Source organism: Sus scrofa, chromosome 15, assembly GCF_000003025.6.
Source record: "Sus scrofa isolate TJ Tabasco breed Duroc chromosome 15, Sscrofa11.1, whole genome shotgun sequence".
NCBI classification, from domain to species: Eukaryota; Metazoa; Chordata; class Mammalia; order Artiodactyla; family Suidae; genus Sus; species Sus scrofa.
The window spans coordinates 108,273,665-108,296,018 of record NC_010457.5 but is presented as its reverse complement, the minus strand read 5'-3'; the positions used below and the strand labels follow the sequence as shown (position 1 = coordinate 108,296,018).

The following is a 22,354-nucleotide window of genomic DNA, read 5'->3' as shown; positions in this document are numbered from 1 at the left end:
AGAAAAGAAGTGGACAGATCCTGAAGAGCGCTTGAAATAGAAACTTCTGCAAAAGATAAAGGAAAAAAAAGGTGGGGCTAACCTCTGTCTGCATGTATCGGGGGAAGACTGTCAATTTCTAACAACATTTCATTGATACTAATCTTGTGTTGGAAAGAGATATAAAAATTATACTGAATGTTGAGTGTGTTTTTATTCCAATATCATTAAAATATACATTTTTGGTGATTAACAAGACCTAACTGTAAGAATATCTTGATTCCTAGTATTTGTTAATTGGTGCCCTAAGTAAGGTAAGCATGTGAAGTTCTAATGGTTCAATTCCTCATCTTCTTGAATGGATCTCCAGGGTGAGAAAAGCAGGGAGAATCAGCCTTGCTTCTGCTATGCCACCTTGGGCAAATGAGACTCATGAGCAGGAGAAGTAGTTCCAATGGCAGCCTCTGAGAGCTGTCAGGGAGGAAGGGCTGGGTCCTGGCACCCTGCAATGATAGACCGCTGGAACACACATGCTATTTATTCCTCCTCTGACTACTCCCTGCCACTCTTCATCTAAACAGTGTCTCGGGGTAGGCAGGACAGAATAACCAGGTCACATCTCAGAAGAGCCAGGAGCACTGCATCTGTTGCCAAGCACATCCCTCCTTCCTTGCAGGCACAAACCACATGACCGCACCCTGCCCTGAGGGCAACAGAAGGAAAAATGAATGAACAGGTAACAGAGCTGATGGTTTTACTTTCCTCTTTTAATTTCTCTATTTGAGAAACCTGAAAAAAAATATATATATTTTTGTCTTTGCTTTTAAAGTTCTAGAAATGCAAAGTACTCAGTCTAACTAGAATTCAGATGAGAGATAATTTCTTCATCATTCATCCCTGCCCAGATTCCTCCAGCTAATTCTGAGGAACCATCTGCAGCAGCCTGCTAACTCATTTGGACACGGTTCTCCCGGCAGTGGGAAGCCATTGGAAGTTGTGGAGCAGGGGAGATACATAATCAGATTTGTGACGTAGGAAGGCACCTCTGGGGAAAGCAGGCACTGTAAAGAAAGAGGTCAGTTTGAGGCCTCTGAAGTAGCCTCATCAATGAGGAAGCTCTGGCCTGCTGCAGCGGTTGTCAACATGAAGGCTGAAGAAAGTGTGGATGGTGGAAAGAAAAAGGAGGAACTAGAAATGATGCCACACTTTAGAGCAAATGGCAGGAAGGCAACACTGACCACCTAACTTAAGTGAAGGTTGGCCAATCTCATCGTGTCATCTATGGGTCTAGGGGAAATGGGATTTGAAGCCAAAAAGCATTTTCGGAACTTGGTATATATTCATGAAGCGAATCTCAGGAAAATTATATCAATGTATTCTTTTACAAATAGCATATGAAAGACAGCATAGCAAAATTGTTTCGGACACCGACTGGAGCCAGCAAGGGTCCAAATCCTGACTTTGCCACCTAATAGCCTCTGACTTTCAAGGAGTTACTTAACTGCCCCATGCCTGTAACCCCAACTCTTAAAATGAGGGGAATAATATAATCCAACTCAGTGTTAGGCGGCTTCAATGAGTTGTTATGAGTAAAGGATTTAGAATACTCTGTGTACTGCCTTGAGCTCCATGCCTGGCATGTGGTCACCAAAGAATAAATATCGTTTTACATCTGTGCCTGATATCCAATCAGTAGTGATGCAGAAAGTCCACTTTCAAAGGAGGGAAACCTCAGCTTACTTTTCTTCCTACCTTTAAGGTTATGTTGCTCAGATCGTTCGAGAAAAGAAGCTGAAAAAGTTAAAAGAAAAACAAACTTTTTTTCTTCTGCCTGAGAAAGCTTGTAAGACAAAGGTGAAAAAACGGAAGTTTCAGGCAGAGGGGTGCTCTGAGGTTCAGCCTTTCGAAGACCACAGTGCTTGCTTATAAATAGAATATTAAAGCAAGCAAGAGCAATTTTCTCCCCTCATCTTCCCTTATTGCCTAATTTTCCTCCCATGCCATTTGCATAATGGATAAAAAGGCATCCATTATGCAAATGAATGACAGGGCTGTGAGGTTGCTGAAGCCACAAACCTCGCTCCAGATGAAAGAAGCTGCCACAAAGCCCTCCAATGCCTGAGTTCCAGTAGAAGTGCTCCACTAGCCTGGTTTCCAAAAGATAGAGGCAAATTATGAAGAAGATAGGTCCTTAATTTCCACTTGGTTTATTTTAAAAGGGGCACTATAGATGCTTTCCAGAAAATTAGTACAAAATATGGATATTTAGTATTTATATAAAATAAACTTTTACAACCTATTTTGTTTCAAATGGCAAGAATTATATACGATTTTTACAATTTTTAAGTATATGCTTTGCTTAAAAAAAAATGATTCCCTTTACAAAATGGAAAAAAAATTCTATCCTGAGAATTTACCTATAACCAACATGTAGAACTGTCTTAAAATGTATGCCTACATTCAACAGGGATAAAAAATAATTTTAAGTACCAAACTATGAGGGGATTTTCACAACTTTACTCTCTTAAATGGAACTAAAATTGACTTCAAAAGATATCGCCAATAAATGGCATTATTTATCTAGGAAAAAAATAACAAAATTTCACTGAAACTTTAGAAGAATGTTTATTTTTCGCTTTCTACCAACGCCTTTCAAAACAAATAGTACCCCCCAAAAAGGAATTCTTAACAAAATCACTGGATGAGTAGTTCTTGTTGGAACAAATCAGTAGAATGGAATCAAGAAACTACCTTCAAAATGTTTTCCCTAAACTCTGAGATACATAGTTTGTGGAGAAGAAAAAGGTGGCTGAAACATAAAGTGTGTGACCTTTTATTACTAGTTAGGATTCCTTGATAACCCTTAGCTTTTTCCAAGTGACTTTTTTCAGGGACTTTTTTAAAGGGGTCCTCATAGGCTATAGATGAACCTCACTCATCTTTTATAGCTCAGCTCTTCCCCTATATTACCTCAAGCGTATGCGATTCAGATTCACCAGCAATTCAAGAAAAATTGCATCCATTGCCTGAGATCAACAGCTGCAAAGAACTATGTAAAAAAATAATTTAGAAAAAGACAAACCAGTTTTATTTTTATTTTTTTAAAGATGAACCCTAATATGATAAGTCATAACAAAGAAGTGACTTATAGCCAGCAAGAATGATGTGTTTCAACCAGTTAAGAAGCAGACCACTAAAAAATACACCTACCTAATTTCAGAGCAGAAGGGGTTACTTCAATTTCCCCACCAACTGGTTTAAACGCAGCGAGCTGGGCAGCCACTTCTGTCTCAAAAGCATCTGGGCTCTGCCGGCCTGCAGGGTTTCCACTGGGGCTCTCAATCTTGTGGAGTGGTTCTTGTTCGTCAAACACAGCAATCAGCTACAAACAAATCCAACAACACTAATTACTTTGTAGGACACGCATATCACATGGACACTGTCTAGCTGATCGCCATCTTTATTTGCTTTTGTAAAAAAATTACCTCTTAAAACTGAAAACCTTAACGTGACTGTATCAGAACTCTTAGTTCAATAGTTTTGTCTAAAAGCAATAGGGCCAGGAAATAATTAATGGTTTGTTTATATATTCCTGAAATAGAGATCCAATTTTGTTGAACTCTCCTGAAGGAATGAAATGGCTGCCTCTTTCTCTCACCGCCTTTTCTAAGAGGCTTAAAAGGACATGAGTAGTTCTTCCTCTTATAAGTGTTACCAAGAATAAAGATACTCTATTATACAGAATAAAGATACTAAAGATACTCTAAAAAATAAATAAAAGTAGAAACAATAAAACAAGTTATCAGAAGAAAGATCAGATATACCTAAAATTTATAATATTAAACTGCAATTTGGTTTAGTTACATTAAATAATCAAAAGTACTAAATTAGATCACACGCACACAAAAAGTATGACTAAGAATGAAAGTCGAATATGCAGAAGTTGAACAACAGGATAGAACATTCTGGTTTCAGAGAGCTAAAGACAGGATAAAATTCCTAACTCTGTCTGTCCTTTTAGACACAATCAGAACAAGTAGACACAAACACACACATGTATATTTATTTACAGGCCATCTGTGTTTATCGTGGTCACATAGACAGCCCATTTTTATACACGCCTGTAATTTTGTTCTTTTCCTCCGTAACCAATGCTGTGTTGACTGGTTTCAGTCTAATGAAATTAACCATCAGAACTCTTAATTATCTGCATCTTCATCTTAGCTTAATTTCATACAAGAGAACTACGCTTCTTGTTAACATCCAACTTTTAATTGTCCATTTCCAAGTAATGTTTCTTAAAATAGAGGCAACATATAATAAAATAATCAAGTAATTGTGCAAACACTGCTGTATAAATGGTAAAAGCAGCCCTGCTGAAAATGCATTTTTGGCCAGTAGACAGCAGTACCATAGGAACTTGAAATGCCCCTCATCAGCTGATGGGGGACAAACTCCTAACGTGAGTGTGGTATGAAGCTCAGGGATGCTACTGTCAACCCAGTGAAGTGCCATGTGTGCACATCTGGAAAACTGCTAGTAAATCTTTAGATCTTCTCATTCATTAAATAAAACAAACCTACTTATCATTCAAACATTTATTCAGGAAAGGCACTCAAAGCCTCATTCATAGGGGAACCTTGTTGGTAGTAGTATTAATAACACCAGTGCAGGGGTAACCAATCAAAACATTATAAATTCCAAGTTCAGTCCTTCAAAAGAAATGAATACAATTAGGGATATGCAAATTGGCTATTCAAAAATAATTTTCATAATTGACTACTCATTTCCAGTATGGAGACTTCTTTAATTGGAAAATCCAACAATCCTTTCACCACAGGAAAGAAATGCTATTCCCAAGGCATTATTTTTAATTCTTGAAATTGAGCACATACATTTTCTATTTTTAATTGGTAGCACTGATGAACCGATCTGAGATAAGATTTAAATGGATTAATAATGAAAGATTATTCCAGTATAAAAATAATCAGGAGAGCTATATCTTTCTAATCATCTGGCCAAAATGAAGAGTTTAACACTTTGAATCCTGAAAAGGAAAATAAAATCAATTTTTAAATGTGGTAGGAGTGTTATTTTCATCACTATTTCTGTGACATAATTATAATTTCAATTTTGCACACTGAGGAATTCTAACACATATTTGTATCATTTATTTTAATAACACTAATCAGCTAGGCAAAGTGGCTTATACTGGTACTACAAACAGTTTGGTGTTGTTTTCCATCTCGCTACATCCTTAAGTCTTAGTGCATCCTATGTGCCTGAAATATTGGGGAAAAGGGAAAAAGAATACCCATCAGAAGTATAATACAAAATATTAAAATTTATAAATCATAAATAAGTCATTATCTATGGTTCTTATGTAATCTCTCCTTAAGATACTTCACTGTTTTCCATACTATTATTATATCCATGCAAGGTCACACTGTATACAGTAATAATGTTACACCTTTTTATCTAATAGGACAACAGGATAGTTTGGAGACTTCTTTGCCCCAAATGACAGATTAAATAGTAATTTGCAATAGAATGTGGTCCAATCCAGGGATTCAGACCACGTGGGAACCATGTTCCAAAAAGAAAATTGGAAAAAAAAAAAAGAGGGGAGGCTACATTGTGGAGTATTTGCAGTTTGTCCAGGAGGATGTTATGCCCTAAACAATGTAGACTCTCCTCTTTGGAGATGCAGGCAAATACAGGATGTTCTTGAAAATGACAGTGAGACCGGGAGGCTCCCCAAATCTCATCATCTCTTAGATTAATTAATTACTTAGTCTGTCCTCCAATCCCATGATTGACAGGAATTATCTCCGAGGAGCCTACTCTGGAGGTCTGGATGAATGGAGGGAATCCAGTCTCTACTCCTGGAAAGAAGAGGTGGTTCCTGAAGCTGTGGTGCCCAGACAAGGCCACGGGCACCACAGGTGCTGGCTGTTAAGAGATGGTACATCCAGTCCTCATCTCAGCATCTACACTTACACCTGCTTTAACACTGATAATTTATTTCAATCGTACATTGTAGCCCTTTGTTAGCTAGATTACTTGATTCATCAGAACACCTACATTACTGAATAACAGAGTTCCTGGCAGACAGTGTACCAGAAATATGCTAATTAACACAAACCACTGTTCCAGTCCCTCAACAGAAGGCCAAATCATTTCCAAATTGTCCAGTGTATGAAAATGGCCTCCCTCCATCTTTAAACCCAGTTCAAAATTACCTTTCTCACAGAGATGAGTAGGATATTAAAAATTTTGTTTGTTTGTTTTTGGAAAAAAATATGTTAACGTTCCATTTAGTCTAAACTTTTGTGGCATGTGGAAGAATTTCCATTGCCGCCTTAGGGACTGCAGTAACCTAAACTTTATGCAAAATGCAAATAGGCAATATCTGATCTGGATGTCTTTCTCTCTCCTGCCCTATCCATCTTCTGGTTCCCCTTCTGTTCTCCTCCTGTAATGCCAGGATTCTCATGTCACCCAGTACAGCCCTGACATTTCCCTAAGACCCCATGATTCAAAATGATCTGTTCAAACAGACTTTATTCCAATCAAAACTCCCATCTCCATAGATTTCTGTCAGTATTTAGGCATCTAAACCCCAGATATACACAGGAAGAGCAATCTATAAATATGCCAGTCACTTTCTCACCAAAAAGGCAAAACAAGCTTCTAAGGACTCACCCCTACAGATACCACTCCATTTCTCACCTTCCATCTAAAGGAAAATTCAAAAGCTGTCCACAGAGCAGTTTCAAAAAAAAAAAAAAAAAAAAAACTCTCTCCTCCCATTCTTTCCTGAGGCCACTCCAGCCAGACGCTCACTCCTCTCCTCCACTGAAACTGCTCTTATCAAGGTCAAAAATAATCTCCACATTACTAAATTCAAAGTCACATCTCTGGCTTGATTTTAGGACTCAGTTGATCTTTGCTTCCTCCTTAAATGACTTTCTTCACTCGGCTTCCAGACACCACATGCTCTCAGTTTTATCCGCAATTCCTTGGCCTCTCCATTAAGTTTCCTTTTACTTATTCCTCCACATCGCTAAAAACGTTCAAGAGAATGCCTCTAAATTTGTACAATGATTGTATTTGTCTCACGGCAAAGATCTAAGTATAGGCTGAATTCCACACTTAAATCACCAACTCCGAGCTTCTTCCTGAACTCCTGGCTCATATGGTCAATTGCCTAACCTAATACGTCACATGCTAAAAAACGGATTTTCCAAAAAGCTCTTTACATAATCTTTTTACATCCCCAATTAATGGCAATCCATCTTTCCAGTTGCTCAGGCCAAAAGACAGTAACCCTTGATCCTACATCCCTTTTCTTTCTCCTTGTCTCTCATACACCTCACATGCATCCAATTTGTCAATAAATGTCAAAATATAACTAGAGTTTGACCATTTCCCACCACCTCCGCTGTCACCTCTTTGGACCCTACTACCATAGCCTCTCCCAGGAATTACTGGAATGGCTTCCTGACTGAGCGCCTTCTTAACACCTATGCTCCTTTTCAATCCACTTTTAGCATGGTGGCCAGGGTGATCTTGCTCAAGCAATTCTCTATCTTTATTCAAATGCTTTCACTGGCCACACTATCTAAGTTACAATGCCCCTACCTCTCACACTCCCTTCCTTTATTTTTGTTTACAGCATTTGTCACCTCTCAATGCTATATTCTATCTTATTTGTCTTATTTATTGTCTGTCTCCATGTACAGCTCCCTAAGTAAACTAAATTATAAGCTCCAGGAAGACAATGATTTGCTATTGTTGTTTACTGTATTCCATTGAATGGAACAGTGAATGAGACATAGTAGGCACCCAACATATATTTGCTGGAATAAAACAAGTGAAATGAGGCAAAAACATACACTAAAACCTAAACTAGTAATGAAAGATAACTAGATTTTTTTCATATGTTTTTGGAACATTAAAATTATATTTTTAAGTGAATGAGTATAAACGACCAACATAAACCCCATAAGATGCTCAGTATGTCATCATCATTATTATTGTTGCTTTGGTTTTGTTTTTATGGGGTAGAAAGTCCTCACTTTATAGTCAATACTGGGGGAAATTGCTTCTGCTCTTAACATGGAGATTACGTGTCTTCTTTCCTCTTCAGGCTCATTTTTGAAAGGGAAAACTTGCTGATTTGCCTTCCGAAGGAGTGCAAGTGTTGAACTAAGGATGGAAGGAGGATGGAGAGATGGGCAGGGTTAGCAGTTTGGTCTCAGACACTCCCTTGCCTGCTTTCCTCCCACAGGCCACTTTGATATACTTGGTGTGAAGCTTCTAGATATACCCCCACAAGCAGCTTCAAAACAAATGTGAATAAATCTCCAGGAGAGTGGAAGCATAATCAGAATTGACATGCCACAAGCTCAAAACTGAAGTGCCCAACTTTATTTCACAAAATCATGTCTCCTTTACATTTTTCCAGCTTTCTGTGCTTGATTTAATGTCAAAAGATTTTCCTTTTAATTGCCAGTAAAATTAAGGCAAAGACCACTTTGTGCTTCTGTTTGAGATATCAAGGTAGACCATATTCCTTAGGAAAATACCTATCTCCTAAAAAGAACATAAGAAAACACATGAAACTAGTCACATTCATGCACTACGTACAGATTATTTTCAATAACTAGAGCTCAGTTGCTGATGTTGATGGTGCTCCCAATGCAAAGATGGACATTGGTTTGGTAACTGTAAGTATCCCTGACTTCTCCCTCCCCAGGGGTATCAGGAGAAACATCTGAAACTAAGATTTGCCTAGAAAAAAATATCATGTATAAGCCCTTATTTTAAAGAATAGTTCAATCTTTTTCACATATTTATTTGCAAAGGTCAAAATAATGGAAAAGTCAACAACAACAACCACCTCAAAGATCAAAAAGAAATAAAAGAACTTTGTCAAAATATACTAACAACTCATACAACTCAACAAGAAAAAAAAGCCACCCAATCAAAAAATGGGCAGAAGACCTAAATAGATATTTCTCCAAAGAAGACATATGGATGGCCAGTAGGCACATGAAAAAATGCTCAACATCACTAATTATTAGAGAAATGAAAATAAAAACTTCAATGAGGTACTACCTCATACTGGACAGAATGGCCATCATTAGTAAATGTAAAAATAACAAATACTGGAGAGGGTGCAGCAAAAAGGGAACCCTCCTACACCATTTTTAGGAATGTAAATTGGTACAACCACTAAGGAAAACAGTGTAGCGGTTCCTCAGAAAATTAAACATGGAAGTACCATATGATCCAGCAATCCCATTTCTGGGCATATATCTGGACAAAACTACAACTTAAAAAGATAACATGTGTCTGTATGTTCATAGCAGCACTGTTCACCACAGCCAAGACATGGAAACCATCTAAATGACCATCAATAAATGAATGGATTAAGAAAATGTGGTACATGAATTCCTATTGTGGCTCAGTGGGTTAAAAACCTGACAAGAACCCATGAGGATTCAGGTTCGATCCCTAACCTCGCTCAGCGGGTTACAGATCCGAGTTACTGCAAGTTGTGGCAAAGGTCACAGGTGGCTTGGATACTGTGTTGCTGTGGTGTAGGCAGGCAGCTACAGCTCTGATTCAACCCCTAACCTGGGAAATTCCATATGCCATGGGTGTGGCCATTAAGGAAGGGAGGGAGAAAGGAAGAGGAAGGAAGGAAGGAAGAAAGAGAAATGCAATACATACAATGGAATACTCAGCCATAAAAGAATAAAATAATGCTATTTACGGCAACATGGATGTAACTAAAAATTCTCATTCTACATGAAGTAAGTCAGAAATAGAAAGACAAATAGCATATGATATCACTTATATGTGGAAACTAAAATATGGCACAAATGAACCTATCTACAAAACAGAAACAGACTCGCAGACACAGGGAACAGATTTATGGTTGCCAAGGGGTAGGAGGGAGTGGGATGGGCTGGGAGTTTATGGTTAGTAAATGCAAACAATTACATTTAGAATGGATAAGCAATGAGGTCCTACTGTGCAGGACAGGGATATAAATCCCATCTCTTGAGACAGGCCATGATGGAAGAATGTGTATGTGCATGTGTATAAATATATAACTGAGTCACTTTGCAGTAGAGCAGAAATTGGCACAACACTGTAAATCAGCTATAATTTAAAAATAACTAAATAAATAAATAAGTGAGCTTTGGATAATTTACAATATCCATGACCCTGAGTAACAGACTTGATCAAAAAAACAATGTGTCCCTGGCAATTTCACATCATCAATATCTCTTCAAGGACTCAGACCTATTTTTATACTCAAACATGGTAAAGGGGTGTACATGCGTGCCTGATGTATGTTACAGGTGAGTGGGGTGGGGCAGAATATTCATGTACTTGATAAAGTCCCTTATATGCCTAAATACTTAGCACAGAGCCTGGTACACAAAGGAAGGTTAAATGTTAATTTCTTTCTCTCCCATAGCAGCTAGCATTCCTAGCTCCCAGACTGAGTCCTACTTGACTTGTTTAGCCTTATTCTGCTTTTACTTTGCTGCTTCTCTTTAATCTCTTCATCACAGGATTGACAGAGGAACAGAGAAAGTACCAAGATCAAACACATCAAATAGGTAATTTTTGTTTTTCCTTTTTTCTTGATCTTCATCACACAAGAACACACAACCTTTAGACAGGCAGTGCCGCTCTTCCACCTAGCAATACATGGTTTGTGCTGCCTGTTCTATTTTTACCATAACTTGGAGCAATATACCAGTGCCTTTAGTTTCTACACTGACAAGTAAATATTTTAATAATAAATGCCACCAAGTGCATTTTATTGTAGAGTCCCTCAATATTCATGATGTGGTTTGCTCTCTTGTCAGCCTATAGTATTCTGTCACTTTTATACCCTGAGTTTTTATTATCTGATGCTATTATCTCTAGCCTACATAGAAAATGAAAAAGTATGCTCCAAATGCTCATAGAACATAATAAACTGCATTTATAAAAGTATTTTTGGGTTAGTAATGACACTGAGAAATATGTAGCTCTGGTTTAATTACACGTCAAGTAAACTAATGTACTACTAGGAAAGGCTTATTTGCCATGTTGAGTTTTTTGGGTTAAACTGTTGAATGTAACAACATACTACTATTCTTTACTGTTTCATATATATTCCATGATACCAACAATACCAACAACTATCAAGTAGAATTAAAAGACAAAAAAAAAAAATCTGGTGTTCTACAAAATAAAATTGGAATCATTTGTCTCAAATCTTAATAAACACAATTAAATCTAAGTAAGACTGTGAAATTACAACAATTTCACAAGTAGAGGAAAACACATTATCACCTTTGGGAAGAGAGTGAAACACTGCAGAATTTCATTTAAATGTATGCATCTGCTTGTAAGTAAGTAACAATTGGCTACTGAGCTCATTTTATGCCACTTTAAACAAAGGTTTGAAAATGGATTCTTTTCTTTCATAGGATGTTGACAGCCAGCTAAAAGCACTTAATCTGGATTTTAAAAATTAGCAGGCTCACATTTGCATCTTCATCAGATGCTGCTATCAGATCTACCATCCTCAGAGCAGGTCTGCAACAGCTCCGACTCAGAAACTTCAGTCGACATGCACTAAATGAAAAAAAACCAATTTTCATTTCCTCTCCAAACTGAAAATCTATTAATAGGGACCTTCACAAACTTCACATCTTTAAGCTTCATTCTAAAGAAAATAACACAATGTATTCAACTGTACTAAAAACCCTATTTATCTTACCATTTTTAAAGAGGCAGCTGTCTAAATTGCCCTATAACAAAAACTATGCCTATTAAAAAAACCACCCATATTTCAGCCAAAAATACATTTGCTTTCTTTAATTATGTAGTAAGTTGCTAATAAGCCAGTTATACATTAAACATATTGTATATTGAATCATATTTTTCATCTAACTATGTCAAATTTAAATTTCAAAGATGATGCATTACCACCTGAGAAGTTTAAGAGAATCTTGGTTTGTTTTGCTGCATTCTTTGCTTTCCTTAGTAATACTGGCTCACCGTTCTTGAAACAACATTCACAACTCACATCTAAAATACACAGGGCAAGCCTAAGGTGCACCTTCCTCTGTGCCCTTGAACCTCCATAGCTGTAGGCGAGCAAACGGTCCCAGTGGATGTCAGGTGGCAGCCACCAGCCCTGATCCCAGAGAATCTGGGGGAAGATATAGGAAAAGCAAACAGATACAGAAGCTGGGAGAAAGTCAAGCATCATTGGGATAACACAAAGATCAGGAAAAAAAAAATTCAATATACCTGTCTTATCATTAATCTTTCCACTGTCCATGAATTACATGGATTAAAAATAAGAGACACACAAAATGGAAGATATTTGGGTTAAATTGGCTGGGAAATTTTCAGAGATGATCCCAATACACTGGGTGGTTTTGCCTCCGTTTACTAATATATCACTACATGGTTCCTTGAGTTTATCCAATCTCAAGGGCTCAAGTCTTCAGAGAATGTACATTTTTAGGGATAAAGATACATTACAAGTTGGGTTGTTTTAAAATGCATAGACACATACACACAGATGACTTTTTCTTCAAGTTATCTTTATCCAAATCACACACATCTAACCTGCATTTCTGAAAGACTCCTATATTTGAAACCAGTATATCTGACACCAGAAAACATAAAATAGCACATGAGAAAATATTTCGTAACCTGTAAAGCATAAATATATATACAATGTTATAACATTCTCATTGAATATTATTTTGCTGGCTTAGATTCATTTTTCCTATTTTCCTATCATTCCTATTTTCTATACAAAGCAGAGCTCTAACTGTCTCAGAAATATAGGTCATCTCTTAGCCAAGGCCCAGTGCTACCACAGCCATCAGAGGTATGTCAATAGATTTTTGAAGGTAGGAACTTGCTAGAATATAAGCATGATTTCCCTCTGCAGGGATTATTCCGTTACAATGAAATGTCAGGGTCACACTGCCTCTAGCCAGGTCCTGATGTATCCACTGCCAGGGCCTCGATCCACTTCTGGGTTCCAGTCCAGCCCCCTGACATTTCCCACAACAGCCCAGAATTCTTCCATCACACAGATCTGGCATGGTCCCGCTCCAGCTTACCATTCTTTATGACATTCTCATGGCTTTTACAATGAGGTAAGGGTCCCATCTGAAGCCCTCCACCAGGCTCTGAAGTGTTTCCATGATGCCATGGCCATGTCTCTATCACCAGCAGTCACATGGCATAAAGGTCCCTAATTTACTTGCTTCTATCTAAAAGTAAATGGGTAAGCTACTTGAAGCCATGGGTTTAAGCTACTTAAACCATCATTTAAAAATATATATTTAACAAATATTTTATAGCCCTCACGATGCATGGTTCAAAGTGCTTACAAACATGATTTGACTTCAGGCTCATAAGAAATCCTATCAGAAAAGCACTGTTATCTCTAGTCTACAGGTGGGAGAACTGAAGTACAATTGATTTGATATTCTGAGCTCCTATTAAAGTGCTTGGCAGACATAAGGGGTCAGGTAAATGCATGATTTAAGTCCTCTGTCATATAGGAGAGAATGGATACACTTTTTTCTTTTTCTTTTCATTTTCTTTCTTTTTTTTTTTTTTTTTTTTGGCTGCTCCAGGGCATAGAGCTCCTGGGCCAGGGATCAGATCTGAGCCACAGTTGCCATCCAAGCCAAAGCTGGAGCAATCCCAGAGTTAGGGTTTAACCCACTGTGCTGGGCCAGGGATTGAACTTGCACCCCAATGCTCACAAGACACCAATGATCTGGTTGCACCACAGAAGGAACTCCAGGATGTCTACACTTTTAAGCAGGCGGCATCTCCCTGTGTGCTAATTTTCCATCCATGTAGGAAATGCCCATTACCATGTGTGCTCTTATACAGGGTAAAAGAGCTTCAGCCCCTCCTTGAGATTCAATCCAAAACTGCATCTTACAACCTCTTGATTTAAAATCCATGTAGCACATTATAATCCCAATCCTATTTCCTGGTGGACCACATTTTTGTATTTGATTTCCTTCCAGAGGAAACCTTTTAAAATTGTAAAACAAATTTACACATTAACATACCCAGTTTTGAAACAAACACAACTGTACAGCGTTCTCCATTACATCTGACTGTTAGAAGAGCCCGACTTATTTGTACTAATGACTGCAATCCAGGGTGTATTGCTTAATTTTGTGGATTAATGATTAAGCAATCAAATGTGATTTTAAGTCATGAATATAACAAACATACTATTCATTTATTTTGACAAGTATTTTAATTTATGAGACTTGGCTACAAATAGAGCAGTCTATTTCATAAAAGAAAAAAAAAAAAAAAAGAAACCTTTCTGCTTCTAAGATTACAGCTCTCAGATAATAAACCTTCCTGGAGAATAATGACAAAGCCACCACCTTCTAAAGACAGATAAAGAACTGATAGGTTGATAGAAAAAACAATGGGGCCTTACCTATCATTAAAATTTTCAAGCAGATAATGCCTGTTGCCTGCACTTGCACTATATGCAGCATCTTTAGGGGTTGCAAACCACACAGAACATTCTAAATAAAATAGGTCAGTGCTGGCCTGAGGCAGGTATCCCCTGCCCTATTACCCCAGTAGCCTCAAACACAAGTTTCTGTGGTTTTACGTGTCCCTGAGGTAGCCCTATATTCTTGCTCTGAGAACCCCCAAGGCCAGGCAAAGTGGTGAGTAGACTACAAACAGGTGAAAGGTCACAACTCCCTGAAAATTAGCCCATGATTAATTGGTACTACATTTCATCAGGTTGGAGAAAGAACAGACTCTTTAGCGCAGGCCCCTTTAGCAAATTGGCCTGAGCCCCGGCTGATTGACCTCATGACAGGTCCAGTGATGGTCTACCTTCTGTGGGATTTCAAGGCAGACGAGTAACTGGTAGAGATGACAGAAAGGTCAGTGAGCAGCCCGACCAAGGAATGAAGAAGCATTCCCTTTAACCACTGCATTTAGACTCAGGTCCTCCTTGTCATGGGTGACAAGGCTTCAAAGCCTATATTAAAAACAAATTAACACTCCAATGGCAGGTGGGTTCAGCTACTGAATGTCTTCTGTCTGAATGGTAGAGCTAACCTTTTCCTTTAGCTTCTAATTGCCCTACATCTCCTTAACTAGTGATAATGTGGCTAACCCTGCTGGGATGGGTGTTGACTTTGGGAGCCTCTAAATGTCAAGATTTGTAATTATGATTATGGGTGTATGAAGCTCACATAGAATGATGCCTTGCTAATTGGGGCCTGAAGACAGGAAGCCTGGGGTCCCTGCTCCTTGCTCACAGTCACAGGAGGTGTGCTACCTCCTCCAGGAGTGGTTGCATCCTAGGTCTCATCTCTAACTGTAGAAAGAATGTCTTTGCAAATCAGTTGTAAATTGTTAAGTTGAGCGCAAAAGGTCTTCCTAAAACATCTAAAATACATCCTGTAGGCATAAAAACTCTGATTTCTAAATCAAAAATGAAAACATATTAAGCCTACTTATGGCAAAAATGGAATGCAAGTTTTGACATTAGGACTGGATCCAAAAGTCCAGGTGGCTATGGACATCCTCAGTAATTGGGTTTCAAAAACCAGTCTTCATTCCAATACTCCCAAACCCAAGGGCCACTTTTGCACTTTGCTCCGTTAGGCTTTTATGTTTTCCAGGCAAAAAGGAAAGTATGGGGCAAGATGATGTATGGATCACAAACTTCACCAGTTTCCTCTAGCCAACTGTGTATGTGATGTGTACCTGTGTGTTTTTCTGAGGTCAGCGGTGGGAAGGGGAATGAACAAAACTTCAAAGGATGTTATGAGACTTCTGAAAACATGCAGCAGAAAAGAAGGCTCATCTCAAATCTCAGAAAACTACTGTTACAACGTTGATTTTCCTCATCTTGTTTTTTTAAGTATAGATAAATGCCTTAACATTACATGAATCACAACGTAGCACACAATTTCATTTTCTGATACTTTCACTAAGGATTTTGTTGTGAGCAACTTTCTCTAATTTTAGTCTGTAAAAAAAGAAGGAAATTCATGACTGAATAGTATTTCTTGACCTAATTAGCCATATCATAAATAATTTAGCTTATTCTGCCATTCTGGATGCATGAAAGTAGAGGTTATCTTGGCACAGTACTATCACATTTTTAGTCATTGATACTTTTGCAGACAAAATTACAACCTCCTGTTTAAAAGCCAATGTTTTGATTCCTAGTGCTATTGAAAGGAATTTTATAAGCTATTTTTGTTTCTTCGGTGGATTATCTGTTCATATCCTTTGCCCTTTTCATTTTGCTTTTAGTGTTTCTTACCAACATGAATAAGCTACTTATTTAAACTATATTTTTTTTGTCTTTGCAAATTTATTTTTTGCTAATTTAGCTTTCAATTTTGTTTATGATGTAAATTTTTTCATCATCGCATGGTAGGTATTCCATTCACGTAAAACCCTCTCTTAAATCTTCAAAGTTTCCTTGTAAATAGGTACTCACCTGGAACCAGTAATACTTTATGATGGCCAAGTAGTAAAGCAATGTTGGTTTCATTTAATTTACTACTTCGATAGTCCCTTAAGAGAGAGCAGGTGGGAAGTGTTTTGATTGATGGGCCTTTGGTTTTTAAATCATACATTTGTATTCTAAGCAAATACAGATGGGTAAAAATTATTACAATAAAGAAATCCCAAATAAAATTTTAATGTTTCAATGATTTTATAATCCAAATGTCTGCTTTATTTTCTTCAAATTCTTTATGTTGAAATTAATACTTAACCTATTAAGTTATTAAAATATAAAAACTACATATTAACAAAATCTGTTTAAAATTTCTTTATATACCTGAAGACTCTAAAATTCCCTTATTTTTGTCCCCCAGACTAGAGAAATTTTTAGTGTGAATATCTTTTAACATTCTGTCCATATCCCCATTTATCCAGCTAACAATTTGTTTGATGCTTACCTGTAAACTGTCTCCTTGCCCCCCATTTTGCCAAGAATTAAGGAACTCTAGAAAGGACCAGATTATTGACAGTCATGTGTAAAAAAAAATGAAGTATGTACGTCTTTGACTCTCACCCAAGTGTTCTTGTCATGGTTTCTTTAAAAGCATACTTGTCATGAGTGAGCTGACATTGCCCTAGTGATTACTGAGTGGCTAGCCACGTGTCTCTATCCTATCAACATTCTTTCTGTTATATTCTAAAATCCAATCTGCTCCGCCAGTTAATCCTGCTCTGAAGTAAATTTCAAACATAATGTCATTTATCTCATCTAGAACACAGAAATAACACACAAGGCACTTCTTAAAGAGTCAGGAAACAAAAATTCTCTCAGAGAGTTAATCTATTGAATAAACATGTAAAAGTCTGTTTATAAACACCCCAAATCAACTTAAAGGTATATACCCAGGAAAAACTTAATTCACTATATAAATAAGCTAAAGAAGTGGTATGTCAATAAGATGTGATACAAGTCAGGAAAATGGTGTCAGAGGTAAATATACTGACAGTGTCATTTTAAGTATTATCCAATTGAAGGGATCCACTGGATTAAGGAACAAATCTGCAGTCCCATTAGTAGGATATCTTTTCTGTAAAATGAAATTGGTGAGACATAGGGGTTACAGTGTGGTATAATTAAACTCATGACTCTAAGATAAGTATATAACTTCTAGGGTTAAGTGAAAATTGAAGGTATGGAGCCCTTGTTCCAAAGATTTAAAGAATTCCAGAACAGCAATAGCAGAGTGTTGAACCAAGCATGGGGCCCTGGTGAGCATGGGACACTGAGCAACTACCCAGGTCACGTACCCATGAAGTTGGCCCTGCTTGAATCATGTGCCTTTCTCAACTTATACTGGTTTCATTTTCCCAAGCAATCTCATTATAATTTGATATCCCACATTATTCCCTCAACGGGGAGAATATATACTGGCTAGTGGATATGCAGTGTCTAGTCACCTTGGCAGTTATTGTACAATTGTTTATAGTGTTTGTGAGCTTTATTAGTTTGAGTCAGAATCCTTAAGTCAAATCAATCCAGAGCATTGATCAATGATATATGGAACTACAGTGCTCAGACCCTGTGTTGTGGTAGCATAGGGTTGGGGTGGGAAGAGGCTCAAGTGTATGGTTTCTGGTGAGTCTCTTCTGTAAACTCCCTATTCTTGAAAGAGTCTCCCATTTGAACTTCTAGCTCGTATTTATTCACTGAAATGCAATACTGACTTAGAAGACAGCTTAAATCAAAGGGAAATGCTGGGATTTTCTTTTTTTTTTTTCATGTAAATACAAAAGAACACTATAATTATGTAATGTGATAAATATCACTACAATGGCAACCATTTTACAATATATAAATGTATCAAAGTAACACTCTGTATACACTCCTTTCCTAGAATCCTTAGTAGCTGGGAACCTAGACTCTGGAGTCAGACTGAGTGCAAATCCTGACTCAAGCCACTTTCTAGACGTAGGGAAGTTGTGTAGCTTTTCTGAGTCTCAACCATTAAATCTATCTATACACAAGGAAATGGATAACAGCTAACATTTATTTTGCACTTAACCATGTTTAAGCATGTAGTATCAGACTATATTATCTCATGTATTTTTCATACCAACCCTAGAAGTAGTTACCATTAATTTCTCCAAAACTGGGAGCACCGAAAGTGTGGATGGATTACATGGCCAGTAAGTGACAGCCAGCATCAGAAGCCTGTCAAACTTCAGCACCTCCTCATTATTCTGAACCTGTCTTTTGCATCATCATATTACAAGAGATATAACTTTGCAGAGTGCCTAGCCACAAAAAATAGTGTTCCTTTAATGCTGTCCCCTAGCTATTAGTATGATTATCATCATTATCATTTTTTATTATTGATCAAAAGCCTTATTCATCCTTTAAGACCCAACTCAGTTTGCATCCTGGTATCCAGAGAGTAAGTGTATATATAATGTAAGACTATATCCTACTATTGTCTAATTAGAAATGCACAAAGTCAATTTAAAGAGACTAAGTAATTCCCAGCCCACAGCAATATTGGAGTGAATATTTGACTAATAAGACAGACTTGATTTATAATACTTAAATAGACTAATATGTGAAATTGGAGACATTTTCTTTAACACAATGCATACATATTTATTAAAAATATATAATGATACCAGTAGGTCTATCATCATGAAAAGTGATAAGCATCAAATGAAAAATTAAAAGAGAAACAAAAATTCTGATGAGGACTGGGAAGTTACTAATTAGAGCATAACAGCTATCTCACATTTTGCACCTAGTTTCTACTTGTGGGGTATTGACATTAGGATTAGGAGAAATAATTCCCACTTCCATAGACATATAACTAGTTTGCTCATAAAACACAGCTCCAAATATAAAAGGTTTGCAAAAACTATTTCATAAAGCATCTTTGGATTCAACTGAATAAAGATGCTGACTTCTGTTAGTACCACCCCTTCACACACGTTCTGTGACTAGAAATGCTATGCAGCATTTCTCAGAAAGTCCTCTAGAAAGCCTGTACAGTTAATCAACTTTAGGTTTGAAAGTCTCCATTCTTCTAATTTATTTTGTTTTTGTAGAAAAAAAGACTTGGAAAAGTTCCTGTGAGACATGGAAAAATACCAAGATCTGTCGAGGATAAACATGTTTTCTTCCCACAAGTCCTTGAAGTCAGTGAAAATGGTTTCCAATAATGAATCGCCAAAAGAAAAGGCCCTATTTTTATTGGAATAAAATTCATAATTTCTATGAAACACGAGGATAAATGGAAAGTGGAGGCAAGCAACCAATGGAGAATGCCTGATACTGCACTTAGAAAACCTCATGACATAAATACTGGAGTACAGAGGAAGAGCCTGGGGAGACAACAGAATCTTTTTTTTTTTTACTTTTTTTCTTTCAATGTTCATTTTCAGTCTCTGTGTGCTGGGGAAAAATTGTTTTAAATGTGTTCATCACTGAGAGGTTTTTGGCAGAGGTGAACCCATTTATCTAGTCAAATCCAAAAGGAAGTCTAAAGTAAGCACATGATGTAACATGCAAATTATTCTCAACTAGTGTAGATAAACTTGACAAATGTGAGTCAAATATCACACATCTCTAACAGTCTTACTTTTAACTTAAGGGGGAAAACATCATTTATTTGTAGCTGCCAAATACTATATTCTCACTAATTTAATAAGCAGGCACCATTTTCCCTACCTTTGAAAATTTATGTTGGTCTTTGGATGGCTTCAGCTGCCTTTTTAAATCTAGTGGTCTGTGACCATGGAGGGCTTTAGCCAAAGGGAAAATGACTCCATAAATCCACAGAGGCTGTCTTGCTTTAAATTATAGTTTGAAGGCTTCGGGACTATATGAAAAGACTTTGAACAAGAAAAATCAACACACACCAACACATATATATTGAAAGTTATCCTATTTTATAACAGGAGGCATTCCCCAAGCTTTAGAAAACACACACCCATACAGCAAGATATAGATCTGGCAAGACCTCTAGAGACTTGCTACCCAATTACCCAAAGATTTGGTCATATTACATCATGAAGCACATGAGTATACACAGTGGTTTTTTTTTTAATAATTTAGTGAATTTTATTATATTTATATCTGTACAACCATCATCACAACCTAATTTTAGAACATTTCCATCCCAAACTCCCACTCTACCCCCCCTCCTCGCCACGCGGTCCCCTTGGGTTTTTCAAATTCTGTGAGTCTTTTTCCATTCTGTAAATAAGTTCATTTCTATACTTTTTTTTAGATTTCATGTATAAGTGATATCATATGATGTGTGTCTCTCACTGTAGTGGTTATTTATTTATCTATTTTTGTCTTTTTTAGGACTGTACCCATGGCATATGGAGGTTCCCAGGCTAGGGGTCAAACTGGAGCTGTAGCCACTGGCCTATGCCACAGCCACAGCAACACTGGATCCAAGCCACATCTGCAACCTACACCACAGCTCCTGCCAATGCCAGATCCCTAACCCACTGAACTAGGTCAGGGATCGAACCTGTGTCCTCATGGATGCTAGTCAGATTGGTCTGCTGTGTCACGATGGTTTATGATACAAAAGCATGATTAGGATATTCTGTTCTTGCTATTTCACAAAACAATAGACCTATTTATTATAATTTATTATTTTTGTGTAGAATTCCTGTTAGACTTCTATAAAATAGCAAAGGTGTCATTTCATAATCTCTCAAATATAACTGGCTGGTAAAACACATGAAAAGATCTTTTTTTTTTTTTTTTGGCTTTTTAGGGCCACACCCTCGGCATAATGGAGGTTCCCAGGCCAGGGGTCAAATCAGAGCTGCAGCCACTGGCCTAAGCCAGAGCCACGGCAACGTGGGATCCCAGCCACATCTCAGACCTACACCACAGCTCAGGGCAATGCAGGATCCTTAACCCTCTGGCCAGGGATCAAACCCACGTCCTCATGGATGGTAGTTGGGTTCATTAACCTCTGAACCATGATGGGAACTCCAAGAATCTTGAAATTGCAGATTAGCCATCTGCTCAGACAAAATAACCAACTTCTAGAAAAGTTAAATACATTTCTAAAGACCTGTAGCTAGTTAATAGCTAAAGAAGAGAAGAACATTTATTCAAAGGCTAGTATTATTTTTTAATTTATGTTATGTTTTTATTTTTTTATTGTTATTTCCCCAACACAATTTTTTTTTCTACTGTACAGCATGGTGATCCAGTTACACATACATGTATACATTGTTTTTTTTCCCATTATCATGCTTCATCATAAGTAACTAGACATAGTAACTAGTAACTAGTGCTACATAGCAGGATCTCATTGTTAAAGTTACAGTCAAAGATTTTACATACTGTTGAACTAGGGATTGAGTTTTCCTATGCACCACAGTTCCCACAGTTGTGGCTTGGCATATGCTCAATATACTCCATTTATTACTATAGTTTGTCCAGCTCCTAAAATCACTAAATTTGAGACTTTTGCCCTATGTCCAATTAGATTATATATAATATATACACATATATACATTTTTTGATCCACACTTCTATGATTGAAATGCAATTTTCAAAGAGATTACACTTTAAATTTCCTGTAAAAACCAACATTTTATTATGATTTGCAAAATGAGTGATGCTTTTTTATAGACAGAACTCCTTAAGTCAATTGTTTGGCAATGTTGGCAAGATATATATTCAGAATACTGCCTCTATGATGGCTAATTTTATGTAATAACTTGACTGGGCCATGAGGTGCCCAGATTTTTGGTCAAATACTATGTTTGAGTGTGTCTGGGATAGTGT

At 37.2% G+C, this 22,354-nt stretch overlaps 1 protein-coding gene across 6 annotated transcripts in view; it reads right to left on the bottom strand.

The window, feature by feature from the left end:
* Window positions 1–22,354, bottom strand: part of PARD3B (par-3 family cell polarity regulator beta) — a 1,031,031-nt gene that overhangs the window by 617,469 nt on the left and 391,208 nt on the right. For all 6 annotated transcript variants that reach the window (XM_021075042.1, XM_021075045.1, XM_021075043.1 and 3 more), the window contains one exon: window positions 3,190–3,361. In XM_021075042.1, the coding sequence (XP_020930701.1) occupies window positions 3,190–3,361 (172 nt within the window). The remainder of the gene's footprint in view (window positions 1–3,189; window positions 3,362–22,354) is intronic.